Here is a 25,352-nt window from a genome sequence, read left to right on the forward strand (position 1 = left end):
TTTTGGAATTAAAAGAATGTTTTAAAACTAAAAAGCTGATTTGTCCTACTTTCAAGAACTACTTGATAGTTAATGACTGAGAATTTCTGCTTCACACCTGCCTTAAAAGCTTTACCTGTGGTTCTTCTGAGCATTGATTTTGCAAACTTTTAAAGAATTTCTTAAACTTTCCAATAATGTATTTTCTTTTGTGCCTAGCAGGCAGTTAATTGTGGGTGCAGATAATATTTATTATGAACAGAGCCTAGTAGCTCTGATCTCTAAGGAGATAAACTATTTTTAGTAAGACAGAAAAATCTTTGTTTTTTTTTAAAGATTTTATTTTTTTCCTTTTTCTCCCCAAAGCCCTCCGGTACATAGTTGTATATTCTTCATTGTGGGTCCTTCTAGTTGTGGCATGTGGGACGCTGCCTCAGCGTGGTTTGATGAGCAGTGCCATGTCTGCACCCAGGATTCAAACCAACGAAACACTGGGCCGCCTGCAGTAGAGCGCGCGAACTTAACCACTCGGCCACAGGGCCAGCCCCTAAGACAGAAAAATTTAATCACTTCCATTAAAATATAGGGACTTTTTTTTTAAGACTACTTAAAATAGGACATTGCCTTTTAATTTATTTTGCACAGGGAAAATAAATGCTTTAACAATTTGATCAATTTTCTTCTTCTTTATGCAAATATTAAGGTGATCCGGAGGCAGAGTTTAACTCTGGGGTTTTATTTTTCTGCCCTTTCTTTCCCCACTCCTTCACTTAGTGCGGTGTGTACACACACACACACACACACGCTCATGCGCGCACGAGCATCCTATTTGGTTCACCTTTGTGCTTCTATTTGTTTAGGGGACAATATCACAAGCGGAGTTCCCTCTAGTGGACAAAATCATTTTTGTCAGCTTCTGTGACTGCTGGTGTGAGACCTTTCAAGAATAATATATTCCTAAGTAGGAATTTAGCTTGCTTCTCTTTAGAGATTGTATCCTCAAGTTTATATATGTGTTTATCTAAAACAAATTAACATTTTGGAACTAGACTCAGTACATTTGCTCTGTCAATGATTTTAGCACTGACCCTTTAATGAGAGTTCCATGCTTTGAGATTAAAAGCTACTTGACTGAAACAGAGGTGTGAAGTGAAAGTCACGGGGAGACCAGCGTATTGTTAAATTAGGTTTTTACCTTCTGTAAAAATTGTCTTTAACTTAAAAATTGTTTTAGGACTTTTCCCAAAGATTAAATTTGAGTTTTCTTGTGTCAATGTTTTATTCTTTCTCTTTTGCAAGGTTATCAGTAGTTTGTCCCCTGAATAGCTCCTTAAATATTTTTCCTTTTAGTTTTTGGATTTAAATATAATTTGTCTGTTCCCTTACCTTTCACTGAGGATCCCTTATCTAGTCACTTGTCTTCTGGGCATTTTTTAGCCAGGTGCTGCTGGCGTCTAGTGGATGGAGGTCAGGGGTGCTGCTAATATCCTCCACAGGACAGTCCCCAAAACAAGGAATTATCCAGCCCCAAATGTCAATAGTGCCATGGTGGAGAAACCCTGCTCTAGAATAACCGGCTTTAGACTTGACTGTGCTTCCAAAGCAGCAGCGTCCGGAGGACTCCTGGCCCTGATGAAGAGCCAAACAAGCTGTCGCTCTCCACAGACGGCCTGGGCCTCCTGGAATCAGCAAGGGAGCCTGCCCATTGCTGTCCGCTGATGGGAGGGGCTGCTCCCTCTCGGGTGCTAGCCTGACATCGGCTGCTTCAGCTCGCCTTCACGTCCACTCCTCACCCTTCTGCTCAGGCATGGCTACTGTGTTTCCAAAGCTGTGGTCTTTGTAACTTATTCTAGGCCTTAAGTCTGTCTGTGGTAACCTATTCTGGTCCTGAAGTTTTTCTTAAATCTAACCTAATTCTTCTTGCTGCCAATTGGCTTCAATTTTTGTTTATTTACCAGAAAGGTTGTATAATCCCCCTTTGTATACTCGAGGTATTTTGCTGGGTAGCTTCCTCACCGTAGTTGCCAGTAGTAGTAAGCTTTTTAATAATTTTTATATTTAGCCACCTTTGTAGCTTGACTCTGAGCTTCCTTCAAGTTGGAAAATGGAGGCTTGAGCCAGATACCATTCTGACTGACACTCTTCATGATGCTGTCAACAAGTGTTTTTGTTATCGTTGTTCACAACTCATGGGCCCTACCTGCTGGTCCTTTTTCTCCTATATTCCAGTCCTTTCCGTCTTATGTGCTTTCCTCACCACCGCTCCTGCCATCCCTAAGCGTAACACCTGCTATTGTACCTGTTTCATTTGTTTTATTCGTATTGGCTTCTGAGTCGGTTTGTTATTCTGGGCTTTCTTTCTCATCTTGGAGGTGTGTCCCTGCCTGTTTTATAATATTTCTTAGTCGCTGTGCTCTTGAGTCCTTCCTCTGAGTTGGTGGCAGTGACGTTCAGAATCAACAACCTTAGGTCGGTCCTCAGCCAACACCTCAAAGTCCGAGTAAACTCTGTACAAGGCTGACAGTAATCATTGGTCCTCTGGCTTTGAACTTGGTCCTCTTACAAGTTTTACATACTTTTTAGTGGTTGAATTCCGATAATGGAAATGTTCTGTGTTTCGTGGTAGCTGCTAGCGATGTGGAGCGAGTGAGCAGTTGCAGTGTGGCTTGTGTGACTGAGGAGCTAATAAAATAGAATTTAATTAATTTACATTTAAAATTTAAAGAGCCTCATGTGGCTAGTGGTTATTTACTGGACAGTACAGATCTATCGCATTGCTACCCAAAATGTGGTCCCCAGACCAGTGACATTAGCATCACCTGGGACCTTGCTAGAAATGCAGACTCTTGGGCCCATCTAGCCCTGCTGGATCAGATCCGCACTTTACAGCATCCCTAGGTGATCTCTGTGCACACTCCAGTTTGAGAAGCACTGATACTTGGCTGTACATTGAAGTCACATGGGGAGTTTTAAAAACTATTGCCACCTGGGTCCCACCCTCAGTGATTCTGATTTAATTGGTATTAGGCGTGGCCTCAGTGTTGGAATTAAAAAAACCAAAATCCCCCAAATGATTCTAATTGTTCAGCAAAAATTTGTGGTACTCAGACTGTGTGTGTGTATATCCAAATCACCTGAGAATTTGGTGAAAAAATAGGCCCAGCTCTTTCCTGCTGCAGCAAGCCTGGGTCTCTATTCTTTATCAGCTCTCCAGTGATTCTGATACACACATTCTGGGTTTGAAACCCCTGATCTAGGAGGTAGTTTCCCCCTTTGCTGGTAATTGTCACGTAAGCTAGAGTGAAATGCCTTGCTGACTTGCAGGAAAACTGATCTACTGGATCATTTAGTCATATGACTAAATGAATGATTTATGAATACATCTTTTTCACCAAGTGTGTCACTCTTGGTGTTTGCACAATGTTTCCTGCGTGTGATTTTTTTTATTAGTTGGGGAGTTTGTGGTCTCTAAGATAAGTTTTTCTCCCCCTTCTGGTAGGTAGAAGTATCATTCACATTTTAGTTTTCACAATTGTGAAGAATTCTGTTGATGACAGCTGGTGGTGTCATGGTCAATTTGCCAGGTCCTTAGGGTGCAAGTTGGAAAGCCTCTGGAGCAGAATGTTCTGTAATACAGAGTGTCTGAGAGTCAAGAGAAGCCCAGCCCGGGGCCCCAGCATAGCTCCACAGACAGATGTGGTGTCAGCAAGGGAGGTTGGCGTGGAGGGATGTCTAAAGGTATCTGGGACATGCAGATCTCCAGCTCAGGCCAGACTTTAGGCTACAGGAGTGGTGCATGGCCGCGATTCTATGTTGGGAGTCAGGAAAGGGGATGCATAACTAGGTGGCGCTCTTTTCTTTAATGTGCTGTTAAGTTTTCTGTCAGCTAAAACCTTTTGTTTTTGTGATATAGAAAACTTTTTGTATGCTAGTGCAGCCAGCCTGTGTTAGGACATGAATTTATTAGCTGTGTATTTCTGGGAAATGTGATAAGAATTGATGAAGCTCTGGGAAATATGTTAGAAACAAACTCATTTTCTCAATGAAAATTAACTGCTATTAAGAACGTGCCACAAAACTGTCTCTCTTCTCTGATTATCAACTTCAGTTTCAATCCTTGTGTTTCCTGCAGTGAATTTTAGGTGCAAATAGAAGTGAATGTGTATTGCTTTTAACCTGTGATGATTTCAGGACTCCAATAGCAAGTCAGCAGCATTTTCTAGCACTGGCCCTGCCCAGATAATGGAAGATCTGAAATCAAAAGTAATCAAATGTGTCGTGGGGAAGCAGTAAGGAACCTGTGTCTTAGTGGAGATTGACTAGACTCTGTGTGGTCTCTGGTAGCAGTAGATAAGAAAGGATGAGACAAAAGAGCCCAGGAAGAGGCGGCTGTGTGAGCACTGGAAGGACACAGATTTGCAGTTTCTTCTCTTAAGTGGAGGCTTGTCCTCAGAGGAAGCCTGTGATTCTGGCTGAGTCACAGGGAAGCAGCCTGATAATCAGGACTTTCCTGGGCACCCCTTTCTGGTGAACTTCAGAGGACCTTGGACAAATAGGGGCTCTCTTGGTTTCACCTGAAGCAACAGTGGAACTTCCAGGCAAACTGATACCATGCTTGGATGCAAACCCTCTGTAAACAGTTTCCCTCCGTGAGAGAACTGGAGCCGTCAGTGGATTAGCCTGGAAACTCCGAGAACCCACAGACTGGGATGCATTCTTGTGCCCTGAGGCAGCAGTACTGAAGTTTGCCACAACTGAGGCTGGCGTGTTAGAAGCCGGCCTCTCTTTTATTCTCCTAAGCAGGGAGGCAGACTCTGTTAAAAGCTTGTACTGGTCGGTTGTAGGAATAAAAATCAGCAGCGCATGGGGCATAGGTGGCAATGGGAGTGAGACGCCATCTCTCTGAATGTTCTTGGCGGGCCTCGCTGATAGATGTAGACCAGGGTGATTAGTGTGGAAAGAAGCAATTGGGCCCCACCAACATTTTAGGCAGAATTTTGGGAGGTGCCCCAAAGGCAGGGAGAAGGAGGCCAGTACCACAGACCCAAGGTGGCAAACTGAGTGAAAAGTATGGGAAAGATTTGGTTAAGAAGCCTGGGACTCACCCTCAATTCTATGAAAGGCTGTTTGTTTCTGCCTGGCCTTATGTTCCTTCCTTCACAACTAGGCAGTTGCTTCAGTGTAATACCCATGATAGCAGGGTAGTGAGGCCCTTTGCAGGGGTTAATTATATTCAATGTGCATTCACTAGGTGAGAGGAGAGGTTTTTTCCCTTTGGAGGGAGAGGGGAACGTTGGAAAGGCATTCACTCTGGTGGAATGTGGTGTTTTGGAATTCATGCTGTCTGACTTTGTTTTTCCACTTGGCTGTGTACCTAGTGTGTGTCAGTTCCTGGAGCTGTGTCAAAGCCCAGATGGCGGCTTTGGAGGGGGCCCTGGCCAGTACCCACACCTCGCACCCACGTATGCAGCAGTCAACGCACTGTGCATCATTGGCACTGAGGAGGCCTATGACGTCATCAACAGGTACCGACAAAGCCAGCAGTGACGGGAGCCTGGAAGGCCCCCCGCCTGCTGACACTACACTGACTATTGCCATCTCCCGTTCGTTTCTCAGAGAGAAGCTGCTTGAGTACTTGTACTCGCTGAAGCAACCCGATGGCTCTTTTCTCATGCACGTTGGAGGTGAGGTGGACGTGAGGTGAGTGGGCTTTTTCTCAGGCTGCATCAGTAGATTCTAGAGCTTATCTGCCATTAGGGATGCCAAACCCAAGGAACCTGGGGAGGCTGCTGCTCCGTCTCACAGAATGACACGCAGCGACATGTCAGTGACGCAGTGTCATCATCATCGCAGATATGAGACAGATGTCCTCAGGTGTCATTATCACTTGACTTATATAAATGTCAAAATATAAGTAAGACAGAGACAAAATCAAATGCTTTTGTTTTAAGAATTAAAAATACATTTGTTTGGTATAAGATGATATACCATAGTGTATAATAACTGTGGTGCAATATAATCTTTCATCTGTCTGGGAGAGGAAGGGAGAAGAAAGCCCCGTAGGGTCTTAGTAGATATTTTCTGAATGTATCTGATGAAATCGTGAGAATGTTTAACACCTGCATGAGAATTGCTTTGGGAGGTGCAGAAACCCTTATGGGCCGGCGGGCTGCAGTGAAATAGAGTCGTATTAACTGATTGGAACCAGTTGTCTCAGAATTATTGTTTTACTCAAGAATTGTCTGGTGTGCCTGGCAGGTAGGTACCCACCTGGGAGGAGATTGCTTGTGAACATGGAGGGAATTCACTGAAGAAGTCATTTCTCAAAGGCAGCGTATCATTGAGATTTTATACCAACTTCTCAGTATGTAGTCCGAGAAATGCATTTTTATATGAGGTTTCTATAGCAAAGCCATCTTACTGCCTATTTGTCAATGTGTGTGCTTCTACACAAGCTGATTAATATTCTGGCTTAATCATTGGTTTGAAAGTATGAGGGAGAAAAAAACGTGAAAGTTGTGAAGCTTGAAACACACTGCAGATAAAGAATTCCCAGGCTGCAGAGGCCTGTAGTGAAGGATTTCCTTCTATCTGTAACCTGTCTGTCCAAACCAAAAAATTAGGCTAGGGATCTACCAGAAAAACTGTTTCTCTACTCACAACATTTCTGATACCAAATGTGTGTTTTTCCCCTCATCTTAAACAATTCTGACACTACTCAGAGTTAGCTCAGACCCCACAGGTTAACAGCTCAGTCCCACAAGAGTGCCCTTCACTTCAGACATCAATCACAAGTAGCAGGTTCCCAGGTGACCCACACTTCTGTCTGACTTGGTTACAAATTGGGGGTTCCCATGCGCCCTGCCGCAGGTTCAGTAATTTGCTAGAACGGCTCGCAGAGCTCAGGGAAACACTTTACTTACTCTTATCGGTTTGTTATAAAGGGTACAAAGCCAGATGAAGAGGTATATGAGGCGAGGCCTGAAGGATCAGGAGCACAGGAATTCTCTCCCCGTGAAGCTGGGGTGTGCCCCTTCCCGGCAGGCGCATGGACACGTTCACCAGCCCAGAAGCTCCCTGAACTTAGGGTCTTTATGGAGGTCCCCTTATGTAGGCATAGTTGATGAAATCACTAGCCACTGGTGATTATCTCAGTCTCCAGCCCCTCTCTGGGGAGGGGGCTGAAAGCTCCAACCCTCTAATCACATGGCTGGTTCCTCTGGATCCTCCAGGAGCCACCTCAGTGGCATAAACTCAGGTATAGTTGAATGGGACTTGTTAGAAATAACGAAAGACTCTCCTATCACTTCTGTCACACAGGAAATTCCAAGGGTTTTAGGAGCTCTGTGCCAGGAACTGGGGAGAAGACCACATATATATTTGTATTATATTACAATATCTCAGTGTCTGTTGTTAAAAGATAAACTGAGACATATTAAAAATTTGAAGTTTATTTGAGCAAAAACCAATTTGAATTGGGTAGCATCCAATCCAGCAGACAGAAAAGAGCTCCGAGGAGCTCTGCAAATGAGGGACTTTTATTGGCAGAAGGGAGTAGTGACAGGGAAGTTCTACTGGGCCAAAAAAGTGGGTTGGTTGTTGCAAGGTTACTGTCCCTTAGGGGACTGCAGGGGTCTGTCAGGTGGATGACCTCACTAGTGCTGATCAGGCTGTTCCTGATCCACTGGTTTAAGATTCCATTTCTGGGAGAGCCGAAACTGTGATTAAGTCTGGGTTTGGTGATGTGAAGCTTAGCCTAGGCGACTCCATTTTGAGCCCATTGCCTTGTTTTTAACACTGTAAATTCCAGCGAAGCCATATAACCATTGAGGAAAGGCACTATTGTGTTGACGCTTCCTAAGGAAAAAGATAAAAGATTTCTTTTCCCTTCATCATCACTACATTTTCATTCCTCTTCTATAGATATTCCAACCAAATACACGCAGTCTTGAAATTTAGCTTTCTAAAACTTCCTGAGATTATTAGGCAAAAGCAAACAAACCCTAGCAAGATCATTTTGGAGTTTTATCGCATATCTGGGTGACAGACAGTAGACTGTCTTCAAGGAGGGAGAAGGTCAGTGTCGCTCAAGTGTAGATGGCCTGGGGGGCAGTGGGAGACATGGAGCTGGAAGGACAGGCTGGGAACAGACTGAGGAGCCCTGAAGTCTCCTTAAGAAATCTGGAGTTTGTCTTAAGGGCGGTAGGAAGCCACTGACAAGTTTTAAGTAGGGAGCGACATGATCTGATTTGTTTTTATTAGAAGTTCTCCAGTTGCAGTGAATAGATTGTAGTGTTTTAGTAAAAGTCCTCTGGTTCCAGGGCTGGAGGGAGGAAGAGTGGACAGGAGATTAACCCAGGTCCTGGTGACAGCAGCAAGGCTGGAGAGTAGTGGGCAGATCTGAGAGAGGTGATGATTGGATGGAGGGAGAGAGGAAGAAACGGCCTCAGTGTGAGATCTAGGACGAGTGGCTTCTGGTGTCACGTCTCAGTTCTTCCCTTTACGAGAGGCAAGCTACGTTGTTGGCTGCCTCCATACCTCAGAGGTTACATTAGGATTCAAGGGCAGATACTTTTGAACCCCTTTGAGAGGCTCAAGACCTAAAGGAAATTAGATCAGACCTTCGAATTAGTGATAACATTAGGCACGTGGGACTCTTTCAGGCTTCCAGCACCTGCTGGTATAACACAACCTGTGCTGTGCTTTTGGGCAGAGTGAGCAGGCTGATAAAAATGCTGGTGGGATAACAGTGCTTGCAGCTTCTGCAGAGGTTTCTCTGGAATACGTCAGGAGGCTTGGCTTAGTATTCTGTCTGTACTGAATGATATGGAAAGTACACCTTTCTCTTCCTTTCCTATTATATTCCTTAGGGGCAGTTAGAAAAAGGATTGGTCAGCAGAATTAGAACAAACAGCTTTTGTCTTCAACATAAAATGGAGCCGAGATGCTGGGTATTTGAAAAGACCATAGAAAGGAAGAAAAGACAGTTTGTAGGTGTGTTCCATAATGGAGGGAGAAGCTGAAATAAAATGTCCTGAGAGGAATTAGGGCTGGGAGGATGGAATGCAAGAATTACTCCAAATCAAGTAGGATAACATTAAAAAAAATAGACGTGCTCTTTCCTCTCCATTTAAAAGTGTGTGTGTGTGTCTGTACTAGGAGGTGCTTGAAATCAAAGCGCTTCTCTCCCTCTAGAGGCCTAAGGAATGTATCTGAGTGGGCTCAGCTATTCCTGTCTCTCTTGTCTGGTCTAAGCAGCCATTAGGGTTTGGTGGCCTACTTTGGAGTGGGTCTCTTGGAGAAAAAATATAGTTAACCTTTAATGTATCCATGCCATAAACAGGTAGAAATCCTGGATCTAAAATAGCACTGACATCTGAATGAATGAACATATCAGAAATACCTGAATGACACCAGGGACTTTTGGGAGCCATTGTAGGTCTTTGAAAGAAGACCTAAATTCACTTTTGACTTGAATTGACGTGGCTGTTATTTCCTCTGATGTAGATTTGACCATGTGCAGGCAGGGAGAATAGAATGTCATGTTCTTTCACTGAAGCCATGCTGTGAGCAACTCTATCCAAACAGAATGTCAAACCTCTCAGTTGGCGACCAAGGAGGACTGACTATGTGCCAAGAGTGAGGCCGGGAGGTGGTTACAGCTCACTAGGCAAAGAGAGCAATCCGCTCAGAAGTCCAGTGAGCCTTATTGAGGCTCTTCCTTGAAGCTTAACACTTTTCCCTCTCTTTCTGTCCCTCCAGAAGTGCATACTGTGCCGCCTCGGTAGCTTCTCTGACCAACATCATCACGCCAGACCTCTTTGAGGGCACTGCTGAATGGATAGCAAGGTGAGAGAAGCTGGGCTTTGTCCTGGCCTTGTAGATAGCAGGCGGTTAAGACTTCTGAAAAATAGCGAAAATGGAAAAGGACACAAAGAGAAGATAAAATTAGAAGAGATATATTAGGGTTGTAGATTGTGCACTTCAAAAATAAAAATTTTCTTTTTTCCAAACTTTCTTTAATGTTTATTGTAGTTTAGATTGACAAGGATCAAAAATTTGGGTGAACAGTATTGGTGGGATTTACCCATCGTGGAGAGCAGTTTGGTGACTCAAAGTTGCCCTTGCTGACGACCCAATAATTCCACTCCTCCAGAAACTCTCACACACTTGTATGAAAGAGACAAGCACAGCACTTGTTTATAAGAGCAAAAAGCTGGGAAACAGGTTAAATGTTCATAAGCACCAGATGGATAAGTAAGTTGTGGTTTAGTCACGTTGGTGTATAACATAGCAGTTAAAATGAATGAATCAGAGCTCCATGTATCAATATGGGTAAATCTCAAAAACACTCTGGAGGGGGCTGGCCTGGTGGTGTATTGGTTGAGTTCGGTGCACATGCTTTGGAGGCCCAGAGTTCACGGGTTTGGAGCCTGGGCGCAGACTTACACCACTCATCAAGCCATGCTGTGGCAGCAACTCACATACAAATAGAGGAAGATTGGCACAGATGTTAGCTCAGGGTCACTCTTCCTCACCAAAAAAAGCAAAAAACAAAAAACAAATTAAATGTTGAGTAAAAAAAAAAAAACAAGTTAAAGAAAACATGCAGATCAGCACATTTACTTAAAATTTGAAAACATGCAAAACAATTCTATGTTGTTTATGGGAAGAATCACATGTAGTAATATAAAAACATACATGGGAAGGATAAACACCGAATTCAAGACCATGGTTACTTCTGGGGAGAGAGCAAAGGAAATGAGATCAGGAGAGGTCTCCACATGTACGCAGGAGACTCCAGCTGTGTCTGTAATTGTTCATTTCTGTAAAATGAAAAAAAAGACCTGAAGTGTATATGGTTAAATCAAAGCTAGGTGTCAGATACGTGCGTTTCTATATATTATTTCCTCTACTTTCCTGGATGCTTCAAATATTTCATAATTTAAAAAAAAGAAAACAAAAGGTATAGCAGATATGTATGTACTGTTATGAAATAATATCCAAGCCGTTTTGTTCTATTTTGTTTTTTGCATTTTTATTTGTGTCAAAGTAGTACTTACTACTATGAAAATATAAGTTACAGCCAAACCAGATAATGTACCATGATCTTATTTACTTTTTTGTATAACTTTTATTTTCCTGGATTTAATTATTACCTCTTTTTTTAAATGTATGTAAATTCATGAATTCATTCCCAGATTTTCTACCAGAGCCAGAAAGTTACTCTCAATACACTCAAACGCTTCAGGGAATATATCAGTTCTCGTGTGTGTGTGTGTGCGTGCGTGTGTGCATGTGTGTGGGTTGTGCCTTATCCCTCCTGGTGGCTTCTGCCCTCCTGCTTCAGTCTGGACAGATTGCTCTCAGGTTGCTGCACAGCAAGCATCCAGAACCTTCTTCTCCGCATGAAATTCACTTCACTTCTCTCCTTTGTTGAAGTCCCTGTCCTGCTTTTTCTTGGTTTACTTACTCATTTTAATGAAACACATACTCCAATAGATCCCAAAAAAGAGGACTTGGGAAATACATTTTTAAGATTTTGCATGTATCTTTATTCTAGTCTCACACTTGATTGATAGTTTATTTGGTTAGACGTTTCTAAATTGTAAACTGTGTAAATTGTATTCTTTCAGAATTTTTAAGAATTGCTCCATTATCTTCTGGCTTCCAGTGTCATTGTTAAAAAGGCTGATAATAAGAATAACCAGCATTTACTGAGGACTTGGTGTGTGATGCTCAGTAGTAAGGTAGCTGTAGTTTAGAGACTGAGAGTATGGGCTTTTGAGCTAGACTGCCTGAGTTTGGTTCTTTTTATACTTTCTGTTTCTCATTTGAGATTTCCCATCTTTTTATTCATCACAAGTGTATTTTTCTTCACTGAGGTAAATGTATAGTTATAATATCTGCTTTAAAATTCTTGTCTGGTAATTTCAGCATCTAGCTATCTTAGAATTGGCATGTCACATTTTCCTGATTCTGCATATGTCAAGTAATTTTTGGATTGTACCCTGGACATTGTGCTGTTAACGTTGCACACACTGGATTCTGTTAGAGTGCCCTGAAGAGTGTTGATGTTTTTGTTTCAGCAGGCAGGCGACTTGGTTAGACTCAAACTGCAGAGCATCACACCTGCGCTGTGCGCTGGCTCAGCTCTTGCATTAGTTCTTGGTCAGAAGCTGCTTTCAGTTTGCCCAATGCCTGTGTGATTCAGGGGTTGGGTAGAAAGGAGCAAAGTTTAAACACAGAACTTGGGGTTTTCCTTCTCTGGCCCTCCTCTTTCTGGATTCCTCAATTTCTGTCAGCCTGGTTCTTCTTGCCAGAGAGATGTGGGCTTTCCATTAGTTTCACCTGCCCTTCCCTGACCGCTGACCTGCCGCTGCCGCCACTGGGTGTCTCTAGGCATCCTCAGGGCAAACGGTGAAGGGAAATACCGCTGCGGGAGGGGAGGGACTGCCTGCCTGCTGTCGTCTGCTCCAACTTTCAAATCTGCCTGCCTTTTTTAGTCTGCTGAGCCCTCGGGCAGTTGTGTCTGTGTGTTTTGTCCAGAGTGGATGGCCATTATTTACAGGAGCATCGGTTTTTAGGCACTTAGTAGATGTGGACCTCTGACTGCCTGGGTTTGAATTCCAGTTTTATCGTTTATTAGCTTTATGCCTTGGACAAGTTATTGGACTTCTCCATGTCATAGTTTCCTTACATGTCAAATGGGGGGATATTGAATTTGATATTAAGCTGGAATACAGAGAAGTTAAGTGACCACAACCTGTTATGGTGACCATTGTTCTTTCCTGCCTCCCACTGCCATTGTGGTTCCGGGTCTGTTGCATGTTTTTGTCTTCTCTTTCTCTCTGTCCCACTCCATCCCCCCCCGCCCAGAAGCTTTTAGAATCTTTATTCTTGCTGTTTGGAAATTTCCTGCTGGTGAAGCGTGGTATGGATTGTTTTCCATTCATTATGCTGGGCACTCAGCAGACATCTTCATCTGGAACTTCATACACTGCAGTTCCAGGAAACTTTATTATGCTATTTATCGGATGATTTCTTCCCCTCCGTTTTCTATGTTTGTTCTTTTTGTAACATCCTATAAGTAGGGTTGGTCTTCTAATTTTTCAGACTTTTTTGCCCATTTCCCACCTTTTAAATCTTTCATATTGTACTTCCCAAGAGACTACTTTACCTTTATCTTCTAATCCTTATGTTGAGTTTTTTTCCTGCAATTCTATTTTAAATTTCTTAGAGCTTACTTTATCCTTATTTATAGAAAAGAATACTTCTTTTTTTAATATACTCTCCTGTTCTTGTTTCAGGAATATTTTATCCTTGCAATGTTCTTATTTCATATACTATTTTATCTAGAGAGATAACTTTAAAAAGTTTACTTCTGCTCCCTACATTATTTCCTCCAATTTACTTTTGTTTGTTTGTTTTGGTCTCTCTTTCATATTAGAGACTTTGCTCAAATGTCTGGAGTTCATATTTGGGAGTCAAGTGTGAAAAGCCGATGGGAGCTGTGTGAGCCGGGATGGGCTAGGACGCAGCCATTCGCCAGGGATTCTCATATGTCAATATCTGGAGGGTTTTGTTTTGGGCTTATTAGTTTCCCTAGAGGAGAATCTTCTCGATTCCTGGTGGGGCATGAAGTTGGCAGCCAGCTTTGTGAAATACTAGTAGGGAAAGGGGTTGAAGGGTGTGTTCAGATTGTAGACTCTCATTTAACCCCCCTGCTAGGCACAGCCCCCTCCTGTTCTCAGCTTTCCTGGATATATGAGAATTCAGATCCTCTTGATTAAACCCCTGAAACCTCTCATCTTCTGCTGGGTTCAGTACATCTGCAGGGTCCCTGGAGGTCTAACTGTCTCTTTTTGTGTATGTGTGAGGAAGGTTGGCCCTGAGCTAACATCTATTGCCAATCTTCCTCCTTTTGCTTGAGGAAGATTGTCCCTGAGCTAACATCCGTGCTAGTCTTCCTCTATTTTATGTGGGTTGCCACCACAGCGTGGCTTGACAAGTGGTGCTAGGTCCATGCCCGGAATCCGAACCCTTGAACCCTGGGCCGCTGAAGCGGAGCGCATGAACTTAACCACTACGTCATTAGGCCGGTCCCTGTAACAGATTCTTATAAACATGTGCAACCAGTCAACTGGATTCAAACACATCCCACTTTTAGAGGGCCCTCTGTCTCCAGCCCCTGGGCCTCTCATGGGCGACGCCACCCTGCTTTCTGTGGCCTCCCCCCCTCTCCTGGGCTGGTTTAGGTTTCTTTATTCTATTGAGTCAGTTACTTCTTAGTTCCTTTTCTAGCTTTTGAAATTTTATTTCCTGTCTGTATTCATATCCTCTGGTATTCTCTTTACCCTTGTGGGTTTATCCCTTTTAAAATTCCTTTACTTTCATTTTATTGCGCTCTTGTGTTCAGTCTGTTATGTTTAGCTAAAAGACACTCCCAAAGAATTTGACTGAATTGCTCCTATGCATGTAAAATGCTCCCACGCATGTAAAAACAAAGGGAGGGAAATGGAATAAAAATATGTATGTTGTGCGCATCAGTGTGTGTGTGCGTGTGTAGAGGGAAAGGGAGTAAGACCCAGAAACTGACAGTGGTCACCGCTGGTGAGTGGGGGGAGGAGGCCAGGGTGGGCAGGAGACTTACTTTTCATTGTTTATTTTTTTATAGGGTTTGAATTTTTTTAATTCAAAAAACTTTTCAAGGGGTAGGTTAAGAAAAGTTAAGAAAATGAAAAATTTTACGAGCTTCCTTGCATAATCTCCACTCACCAGACCTTTCACACTTGAGCTATTCTCTGTGCTCCACGTAGCTAAGTGTACCGGAAAGAAAACTTGGAGTGTGTGTGTTGGGTGGCGGGGAGGTTGGGGCTTGGAGGATGCTCAAGAAGCTGTACAGGGAATGGTACCAGTTTTTGACTCTGCTCTGTGATCTCCCTGGCTTGGGGCCTCTCTGAAAAAGCCCTGTGAGTTCTCAAGATGCCAGGCCTCCGGGGAGAGGTGCCTGCAGACGGGAGGTGTCACTGCTTCCTTTCTCTCCCGCCCGGCAGTTCTACCAGTCTTGGATGAAGTGCTCATCCATCTGTGCACTTGCACCATGGCCAGGACTGTGAGGCAGACGCCCCTGTAGAGAGTGTGATGCTGTGTACTTACTTGGAGATAATTGGAAGTAAAGCTCTATGTTGTTACGTGAAAATATACTGAAGAGAAAACTTCTTTATTTCATGGATAAAACATGTTTATTATAGACAAGCAAAAAGAAGAAAATCTAAACCAGTTGTAATCCACCACCAACCACTCCTTGGGTGTATATCTTTCCAGAATTCCAGAAAAATCATACAGGACATTATCAGTTTATAACTTTTCTCTTGTAATGTTTTTGGAACATCTTTAAATATCCTTCCATGGCGTCATTGTAAATGACTGCGCAGCATCCTCTTCTACAGATGTGCCATAATTTGCATAACCAGTCCCTTCCTGCTGAGCTTCAGAGTTTCCAGTATTTCACTGTTATAAATGGGAACACAGTAAACATGCTTAAAATCGGATCTTTGGACACATTCTTACTTATAGGATTAATTCCTAGAAATGACTCTCTATTGCTGGGCCAAAGATTATGCATGTTTTTATGACTAGAAAATACACTCTTAATATATAAGCTAACCCCGAATAATTGTAATAATAATAAATGAGTAATTTGAATACAGTCATGCATTGCTTAACAACAGGGCTATGTTCTGAGAAATGCATCGTTAGGTGATTTCATTGTTGGACAAACATCATAGAGTGCCCTTGCACAAACCTACATGGTATAGCCTACCACACATCTAGGCTCTTGGTACTAATCTTATGGGACCAGCATCGTATATACAGTCCAAAATCTCATTATGTGACACATAACTGTACAGAGGAAATTCTAATAAAAAAAAGGTTTATTGTGAACATTTGTAAAGATATACATGTTCAGTACAGAAACTTTTTGAAAATACAGAAAAATAAAGAAGAGAAATATCAGCAATAGACCAGGACTATAAGATAACCAGAATCAGCAATTATTTTTCAATTTTATTTTAACCTGATGGTTATCATACTATATATATGATTTTACAACTTTTTTCTAAAAAGTAATGATTTGAGGTAGTATGTTTGTTACATAAGTAAACTCTGAGTCCCCCCCACCTTTTTTTTTTTTTTTGAGGAAAAGGCATTTCCCAAAGTTAATTAGCTAGCATTTTCCATTCATAGTTGTGTGATGGTTTAGGCCTTAATCTGAGCAAACTCATTCTTGGCCGTCCACAGTGGTTCTGCGCTTGTGGCCTCAACCTGGCCACTCTTTGGTTGACACTGAGCCCTCAATCTGCTTTTCTCAATCTCCTCCTAGGTGTCAGAATTGGGAAGGTGGAATTGGCGGGGTGCCTGGGATGGAAGCCCACGGCGGCTACACTTTCTGTGGCCTGGCTGCACTGGTCATCCTCAAGAAGGAACGTTCCTTGAACTTGAAGAGCTTGTTAGTAAGTATCTGTTGATCCATCTTCCTCTCAGGCCCCAGGCCCCTGGTGATGTGGCTCCTCAGACACACAGGCTTCGGGATGGTTTGGCTGTGGGAAGGGCTAGCAGAGTTCCTGCTTTGAGCTCACGAACTGAGGAAGAGCAGCCCTTTTTTTTTTTTTTTTTTTTTTGAGGAAGATCAGCTCTGAGCTAACATCTGCTGCCAATCCTCCTCTTTTTGCTGAGGAAGATGAACTGAAAGTCCTGAATGAAGCTTTAGATGTAGCTATTAGAGTGCTCAGCACTGTTCCAAGAAAGTGGAAGGAGTGACCGTCTGCTCTCAGTTTTGGCTCCCTTCTTCCCGCCTTTCCATCTCCCTGCTCTAAACTTTCTACACAGTGTGTTAGGCCAACCCCCAGCGTCTTCTTGAGTCCCTCAGACATCTGGTATAAGCCAGAGTACCTTCCTCAGACTTCCAAAAAAAGTGTAACTTCAGTCTCTTAAAATTAGAGGTTATCGTGTCCTAGAAAGAATCTCCTGAGAGAAAAAGTTATGAGAAGAGCTTTGAGGCATTTTGAAGCCATGCTTTTATTACCTGCTGCACCATGTGAACGTTTAATAACTACATTTAAATGAGCTGAGCAGAGCTGGGTAATTGGGTTGAGCAGGCAACCCAAGCATTTATATCTGGACTCCACGCTCTTGACCAATATTCAGAATGAACTCAGATAGCAGTCAGCCTCAGGGAGTCGCTGGGTCATAGTAACATTATCTTTGGAGGCCTGGTGCACAAACATGCACACACCCACGGCCACCAAGGAGACGTCTTTTGGGAAGCATTTATTCCCTGACCATGACCTCAAAGCAAACTAGCAGCAACTGACGTTCATCTCTTCTCCCCAAGTTCAGGCATCAGGCTCCCATCATAGAACCATTGTGAGACCCATCGTGAGCTTCCAAGAGAGTTTCTGTTATACTCTGTAGAGATATGACCAGCAGCATTTTGTCCTGATTCTTAGGAGGCCCCTTGGAGCATACTTTTCTTGAAGGTTCTTAAAAAGCTTGAAGGATCATGCTGAAATGGCAGCTTTGTGTACTGGACTTAGAGTTTATTGGTTTATTTTAAAATCTGATCACCAACAAGGCATGAAACATAAAAGACCCACTGCTTAGGCAGAAATAAGGAATAGAATTAGCAAATGCCTCAGATACAAGGACAATATTTTAGATTTGAGCCCTGTCTCTACCACTTCCTAGCCATATTACCTTGGGAAAATTGTCTAATCTGTTGTAGCTTGAATTTTTTTTCCTCTGTTAGGTAGAGATAACAGTTCTTTGAGGGTTAAAGGAGATAACATGTACAAACAGCCTGGCAGATAGTAGGCGCTCAATAAATGTAGTGTCCTTCTTACCCAAACTGCTCCTCCCCTCCATTTGCTTTGGGAGAACTAGGACCCATATCTGAAGGATTTTGTGAGTTCATGTAGCCAAAGGAAACAGAATAAGCCCATGGGCTTAGGCACCACAAACAGTTGATGAGTCTGGCTTAAAAACACTTAAACTGTGGGGTAAGTAAAGAAGAAGGGGCTCCCCACTGTTTTCTTGAGTAATGCTTAGCCTACTCTCATTAAATGGCATCGTCCCTAAAGCATTGATTCCTTTCAGACCCACTGGGGATATATTTGTGCCTGTACCTGCAGTGTAGTTTCCTGTGTCTTTCTTTTAAGAATTTGGGGTTGGACTCTCTATGGTTGAGTGTTGCCTTGAACAGGGGTATAAGCTACACTCTGCAGCTGTTAACTTAAAGGAGGGCCCTTAGCGGCTACTATCAGGAACTCAGTCCAGTAAGAATCTAGGAACAGGGGAATTTCTGTCCCTTTCGGTTTGGTAGGCAGCTCCTTGAGTCCATGGCTGGTGGCTGGAGCCGCCTTGGCGGGCTGGGAGGGAAATGAAACTGTCATTATCTGCTCAGCCAGATGGTTCTGCTCCTTCCTGGGGGCCAAACCCACGACTATCTTGATCTTAGTAGTAGAGTGTGTTTAGAAAACTTGGAGATAAGCAAGGAATGGTGGCATCATGTGTGACCATTGAGTGACATCAAGAGCCACTTTACAGCTTCAAAGTAAAAGATTTTCTTGTATCAGCCAACCAGGTTCCCCTGGAGAAGCAGAGAGGCTAGACTGACGGAGCCATCACTAGTAATCGGGACTAATGGCTTCTGCTTCCAGTCCTGCCAGTGACTTGCTAAGAGACCTTGGGTGAACTCCCTCAGGTGCTAAGTAAAAGTCAGGAAGTGTATGAGATCATCTGATGACATGTAGCACAAAATTCCATTTATCCACTTCTTATAAACTTCCCTGAGCAGGGAAGGTAATTAGAAATGAGCCCCTGCTGCTCTTGCCTTAAACTCCTAGTTAAGCCTTGTTTATTAAGAGACTTCTGCAGGCCACCTTACAGCCAAGTTGGCCTCCTTGTTCTCTCCGCACCAGAACCCATGTGGAACCCTGGAAAAGGGAGTTGTCTGTTAGGCACAGAGCAGCAATCAGTGCTGGTCGCCTCAAAGGAGTCAGCTTAAATGCTCCCCTCTGCGTCCGTGGCAATGAGGGGAAGGAAGTACGAAGCTAAAGCTGCAGAACCCTGTGCCCGGAAGCCAAGCGATGGGAACAGCCTCTCCCCAGATCGGCCTCCGGAGAGCTCGTCTTGCTGGATTTTGTGTCTTTTTCATGCTGCAGCTGTCTCCCCCCTACTGTCTCATTCTCAGCAATGGGTGACAAGCCGGCAGATGCGGTTCGAGGGCGGATTTCAGGGCCGCTGCAACAAGCTGGTGGACGGCTGCTACTCCTTCTGGCAGGCAGGGCTCCTCCCCCTGCTCCACCGCGCGCTGCACACTCAAGGTGAGCCTGGGAGCTGTTGGCAGGGGCTAGATGATTTCCTTGGCTGCTAAACAAGTCAGGAAGCCTTTTTTAGAAGGCTTGAAATGAACTCCGTCTGTCCTGGATTTTGAGCGCCCCATGTGGAACCTCCTGCCTAAAAGCATGCATGTGCATACTAGGATTTAGTTCCAGTGGTTTAGGGGTCATTGTGCTTCAGAGTGGCCATGGCTAGGAGGAGGCAAGTGCCTGGCCTGGGCTCCATGGTGACTGCCATCTCACCTGGGTGTGAAGCCACTGTTTCCATTGGAGAGCTCTGTATTGGTCCTGTTAGGACTGAAAACCCATGCTGTGCACATGGTTGCAACAGTGACGGAAAAGGCAATTGCATAAAGGGGCAGATAACTAGAACCCATGGAGAAAAGACCCACCATGTCTGGCTGGCTGCGTAGTTGCCGCCATTAGAAATGGTGTACTGGGGCCGGCCCGGTGGTGCAGCGGTTAAGTGTGCATGTTCTGCTTTGGCAGCCGGCGGTTCGACGGTTTGGATCCCAGGTGCGGACATGGCACCCCTTGGCAAGCCATGTTGTGGCAGGCATCCCACATATAAAGTAGAGGAAGATAGGCATGGATGTTAGCTCAGGGCCTGTCTTCCTCAGCAAAAAGAGGAGGATTGGCAGCAGTTAGATCAGGGCTAATCTTCCTAAGAAAAAAATGTACAGTCATGTGCTGCATAACAATGTTTCAGTCAATGACAGACCATGTATACAACGGTGGTCCCATAAGATTGGTGCCATATAACCTAGGTGTGTAGTAGGCTATACCATTTAGTTATGTGTAAGTACACTCTGTGACGTGCGCACAATGATGAAATCTCCTTAATGATGCATTTCTCAGAACATATCCCGATCGTTAAGCAAGGTATGACTGTATTTTAAATTTACTGAAGAATCCTAAATGCAGGTTTGTTCCACCTGCACCAGCTGGAGTGGAGAGACCCATGTTCATTTCTGTGGAGTCTCAAATGGGAATGCAAAACCAAAGCAGTCAGAGAGTCAGCAAAACTTCTTGGAGCCTTCTCGTATTATCTCTTGAAGTCTCAGGCTGCCTGCAGACTCCTGAATCATCTCTCATTTATTTTATGTGAGAACACGGTGTCTCTGAAGAAACCAGTGGGAGAGGGGAAGCCGTGGCTGCCCTGCTGGGTGCTGACGTGTTCTTGGCCCAGGGGAGAGCTTTTCTTTGGGTTAGTAGTTGGGTAATTAATTGCTCAGGTATAGAAGACGAGATTCTTTTCTACTGTCCTCCTGCTGACACTTTTTCGTTCTGAGCCCCTTTCTTTAGTTTCTTAATTTAATTTGAGTCGTGGCCACTTTTGATACTGACTTGAAGCAAAGAGCCTCTGTCCTGCCTGCCGCTCTCCCTGTCTGTGTCCTGAGAGTCCTTGGCCTGCGGTCCCTGGCTCTCAGTCTCAGGGCATTAAGACCTATCATTGCCCTGACTCTGTGGCCTGCACCGTCTCTGGCTTGACCACTATCGTAGGGAAATCGTGAATTCCTCGAGAGTCTAATACTTTCAAAACAGAACTAACTTGGGGTTTTCGTGATCTCTTTATCTGGAATTGGTGAGGTCGAGCCCCTGGTAAAACTGTCAGCCCTTTGCACACCTGTGCCTGGCAAGCATAAGATGCCATCATTCTGCAGTTGCCACTTAAGTCCGGAGAGAGCTGTGACAGGAGTGCTGCCTGCCAGAGCCTTCAAGGGGGCCCTCGCTGATGTTTCGTTTATTGTAGCCCAAGTTCTGGAGGCCAGTCACACTCAAAGCTTTGCCTGTGCATCTTGGTGCTTCCAGCTTTTTTTGCTGCCTGGGAGGAGCCCGTGTTGGGCCTGAAAGTCACCCACTTCTCAGAAGCAGTGGACTTGGACCAGCAGGGGTCTTAGGGGTCTGGGAAGAAGGGAAATGTTTTGAGTGGTGGGCAAAATACTGAGTTTAGGAATCAAAAGGAGATGCAATGCAGAAAGATATTCACAATATACTGTGATCAAAGTTACATTTCAAAGCAATCTGTATATAATTCCATTTTTAGTGAAGAGTTGACTCCAAAAAATTAATAGAAAGTATCTGGGTTGTGAAATGACAGGTGATGTGTGCTTTCTTTCTTTTTCATTTGTATCTTCTAACTTTTCTATAATTAATATGTATTTCTTACCTAAAGAAAAACAACAAAAGTTGTTTTACAAAAGAAGAGAAATTCTATAAAACAAAACAAGTAGCGAGGGGAAAACTATTTGTGACAAAGGATGAAGGGCTAATTTCTTCAATTTGACAAAGTCATACAAACCAATAAGAAACCGATGAAGAACCCAGCTGAGAAACCGGCAGAGGACTGAACAGACAGAATAAGGACTACGCCAGTGTTTCCTTTCGCTATAGCCGCTCCTGCTCCTAGCAGCCGGGACTTCCCAGCGCTGCCCTGGGCCAGGGGCTGAACTGAGTGTGTCACATGGATTTTCTCATTTGACCCTCAGAACAACCCTATGAATAGGTACTGTCGTTATCCCCATTTTACAGGTGACGAAACAAGGTCCAGTGAGGGTAAGTGAGTCGCTCTATGATACCCACTTGCCACCTACAACTATATCAGAGCTCTGCCTGTAACCACCACAGATGGTCATTAATCAAACGAAAAGGTGACAGTTAAAAGAAAGGCAAGTAAATACAGAGGATGCCATTCATTTTTACTCTCAGATCAGCAGAGATTAGAAATTGATGCCCCCTGTCGGGGAGAGTGTGAGGAAACAGGCCCTCCTGTCCTGTTAGTGGGCATGTGGATAGGTGCATCATGTTTGGAGGGTAGTTTGGAGACATCTGTTTAAATTATTTGAACCCAGCAAGTGCACTGTCAGGAATTTACTGGGAGAAATATTAGCAAAGGATGTGTATTGAAGCTGAGTTTTAATAGCAGACAGCCTAACTGCCCGTCAGGTTAACATTTGAATAAATTATGACTTGCCATACAATAGCTGCATACAGTTGGCTGACATGGAAAGCTCTCCAGGACCCACCATAAAGTGTGAAAGGGCAGGCCCAGAGCAGTCCGTGTGCACACGGGCTGGCACTCACACAGGTTTTCCTGGAAGTCGGCACAAACCCCTCTAATGGGTACCCTGGGGCAAGGGAGGGAGACTGACTTTTAACATTTTCTATCCTTCTGTACTGTGCTTTTTTTCCCGTTTTTTTTACCACGTGCATTACCACCTTTATTTTAGTAGGCGAACAAATATATTTTTAAAAGGTGATGGTCATGTTGCTAACTAAAAAGATGATAGACACCGGCACATGGCAGCACCTGAACCCAGGCCGGCCCCTGCGTTGGCACGTGGCCATGCAGGCGCCGCCTGACACATGGAAAACCAGCATTTGAGTAGAAGAATGAATTAGTAGTAGTATCTTGAAAATAGCAAATGCTGACTAAATTAGAGAGTTTCTCCGTTTTTGTGGATTTTTTATTCTGTTTTTGTGGAGCAATAAGAAATCAGGCCTGAGAGTTTCTGTTGGAGTGCTAGTTACTAGCTGCTCATATGTTCTTTGGGACATGCCCCAGGCCTGTGTTTGTCCACCTGTGAAATTGAGCTACATGTGGCTACACCTGTCAGTTATTGTTTGAAAAACTTTTGATTTCTTGGATAAAAGGAACCTTTGAAATGGAAAATGACATTATAATGGGGATCTGAAATCTAAGGGAGAGGCATAAGGATTTAAAAGGCTGGTTCCAGGGCATGGTTATCACCCTGCAATCGGCTCTCCCTTCGTCTCACTATGATTGTGTGTGCTGTGTGCAAATTCATCTGGAGGTTCCTTGTCAAGTTTAGCTTTTAAACTTTTAAACTGAAACTCTGTAATCTATTTAATAATAAACATTAGCATTTTCTTTTCAGATTCCAATTTTGGCAATAGGTTATCATTTACCTTACAATAACAGTCTTTTATTTCTTATAGAATATGAAATAAAGGTATATTTTGTACAGATGTTTAATGCAGTTATCCTAAAGTTTAATAAAGATGCTTTTTAAAATATCTGCTTTCTTTTTTTTTTTTTGGAGGAAGACTAGCCCTGAGCTAACATCTGCTACCAATCCTCCTCTTTTTTGCTGAGGAAGATTAACCCTGAGCTAACATCTGTGCCCATCTTCCTCAACTTTATATGTGGGATGCCTACCACAGCATGGCTTGACAAGCAGTGCATAGGTCCGCACCCAGGATCCGAACTGGCAAACCCTGGGCCGCTGAAGCAGAACATGTGAACTTAACTGCTGCGCCACCGGGCCGGCCCAAATAACAGCTTTCTTGAGATATAATTCACATCCCAATAACTCACCCATTTATAAATAAGTATACAATTCAGTGGTTTTTAGTATATTCACAGAGTTCCGCAACCACCACCATAATAGATTTTAGAATTTTTATCACCCCCCTCAAAATCCCTGTACTCGTTACATATGCTTCTTTAAAGAAGAAATCATGAAGACAAAATCAATAGTATGATTACAGCATATGTGTAAACCATATATAATTTTTTAAAAGCCTATATAACCAAAACAAAAGAGCAAAAAGGGGAAAAAAATAGGTGTAGCATATGATGCAGACAAAGGGTAAATATAATAAAAAGCTAGATTAATAAAATTGACTCTTGGATCTCAGAAGACAAAGGACAAACATACTTTCAAAAGGAAATAAACTAGTAAACAAAAGTTATGGGAAAATTTCACCCTAATGAGTAATCAAAGATATGCAAGTCAAAATAAATAATCAGATACTGTTTCTTTTTAACATTTTAATTGCTGAGAACTTTTTTAAAAGTAATTAATGCTGGAGATAGTGCAGGAAAATCTTAAATTTAGCTGGTGGCTGTATTAATTCTTAAGGCAGTTTATCAGTATTAAAAGCCTTAAAAATGTTTATTCCCTTCAACTGAATACTTCCACTCCAGTGAATCCATTTGGAGAAAATAATCCTAAACAGAAGATTCACAAAGATGTTTATTGCAGCATTTTTTATAGTTGTAAGGAACTGGAAACAACCTTGGAAATAAGCAGGAGATAGAGTGAAGTCCTATCATATATGTATGTATCACCTACAAAGTCAACTGTGCTCACAGAGAAAAAAGAAAGAGGAAAGTAATTAAAATAGTACAAGCCCTTCAGTCAGCGTGTGTCCCCGAGTGAGCGTCAGAAGGGACCAGAGGGCGCGCCTCCTGCGGCCGGGCTCCGTCTCGTGGGCCTCGTCTAGTGTGAGATCTCAGGGGCACTCCGTGGCTCTGTGTGGAACATGAGTGGTTTTTGTACAAGGACCCAGATGTCAGCCAACCACAGCACCTCAGCTGGTGCTCAACCCGGAAAATGGCGATTGCTTTCCCACTGCCCCATCTCTTCCTCCATTTCTCACTTAAGGAATTTTGAAATGATTGTTTTCTTTAGTATTCTATACATATAAATATTCCACAATTAAATGTTTTGCTTACGTATTCTCTTTACATGCTGTATTTACTTTAACTTGGATAAATTTTTGCCATAGAAGGCTCTGCATTCATAGATATGAGAGTTTTGGCCCACTGCCTACACTGATGAGTTACATTGTGCATCCACTTAAGGAAATGCTATATGGCTCTTCAGAATGGTGGTTATGAAGATTATGTTGCAGCACAGGAAAATCTATGCCTACACAGTCATGCGTCGCATAACGACGTTTGGTCAACAGTGGACTGCATATACAATGGCGGTCCCATAAGATTATAGTGGAGCTGAAAAATTCTTATTGCCTATTGACATTGTAGCCATTGTAACATCATAGCACAATATCTTAGTCGCATGTTTGTGATGACACTGGTGTAAACAAACCTATTGCACTGCCAGTCATAAAAATATAGCACATAGAATTATGTACGGTACATAATACTTGATAATAAATGGCTGTGTTACTGGTTTATGTATTTACTATACTATACTTTTT

The 25,352-nt window shown here is 43.2% G+C and overlaps 1 protein-coding gene across 2 annotated transcripts in view; it reads left to right on the plus strand.

Annotated features, from left to right (window-relative positions):
* The window catches only part of FNTB (farnesyltransferase, CAAX box, subunit beta), a 68,202-nt gene that overhangs the window by 35,651 nt on the left and 7,199 nt on the right, over positions 1 to 25,352 (plus strand). For both annotated transcript variants that reach the window (XR_544714.2, XM_008518966.2), the window contains exons 5-9: positions 5,358 to 5,504; positions 5,596 to 5,679; positions 9,742 to 9,828; positions 16,367 to 16,496; positions 19,235 to 19,367. Coding sequence is in view for 1 of the 2 variants with exons in the window: in XM_008518966.2 (XP_008517188.2) it covers positions 5,358 to 5,504; positions 5,596 to 5,679; positions 9,742 to 9,828; positions 16,367 to 16,496; positions 19,235 to 19,367 (581 nt within the window). In the remaining variant the exon portion in view is untranslated. The remainder of the gene's footprint in view (positions 1 to 5,357; positions 5,505 to 5,595; positions 5,680 to 9,741; positions 9,829 to 16,366; positions 16,497 to 19,234; positions 19,368 to 25,352) is intronic.

Source organism: Equus przewalskii, chromosome 25 (assembly GCF_037783145.1).
Source record: "Equus przewalskii isolate Varuska chromosome 25, EquPr2, whole genome shotgun sequence".
NCBI lineage: Eukaryota > Metazoa > Chordata > Mammalia > Perissodactyla > Equidae > Equus > Equus przewalskii.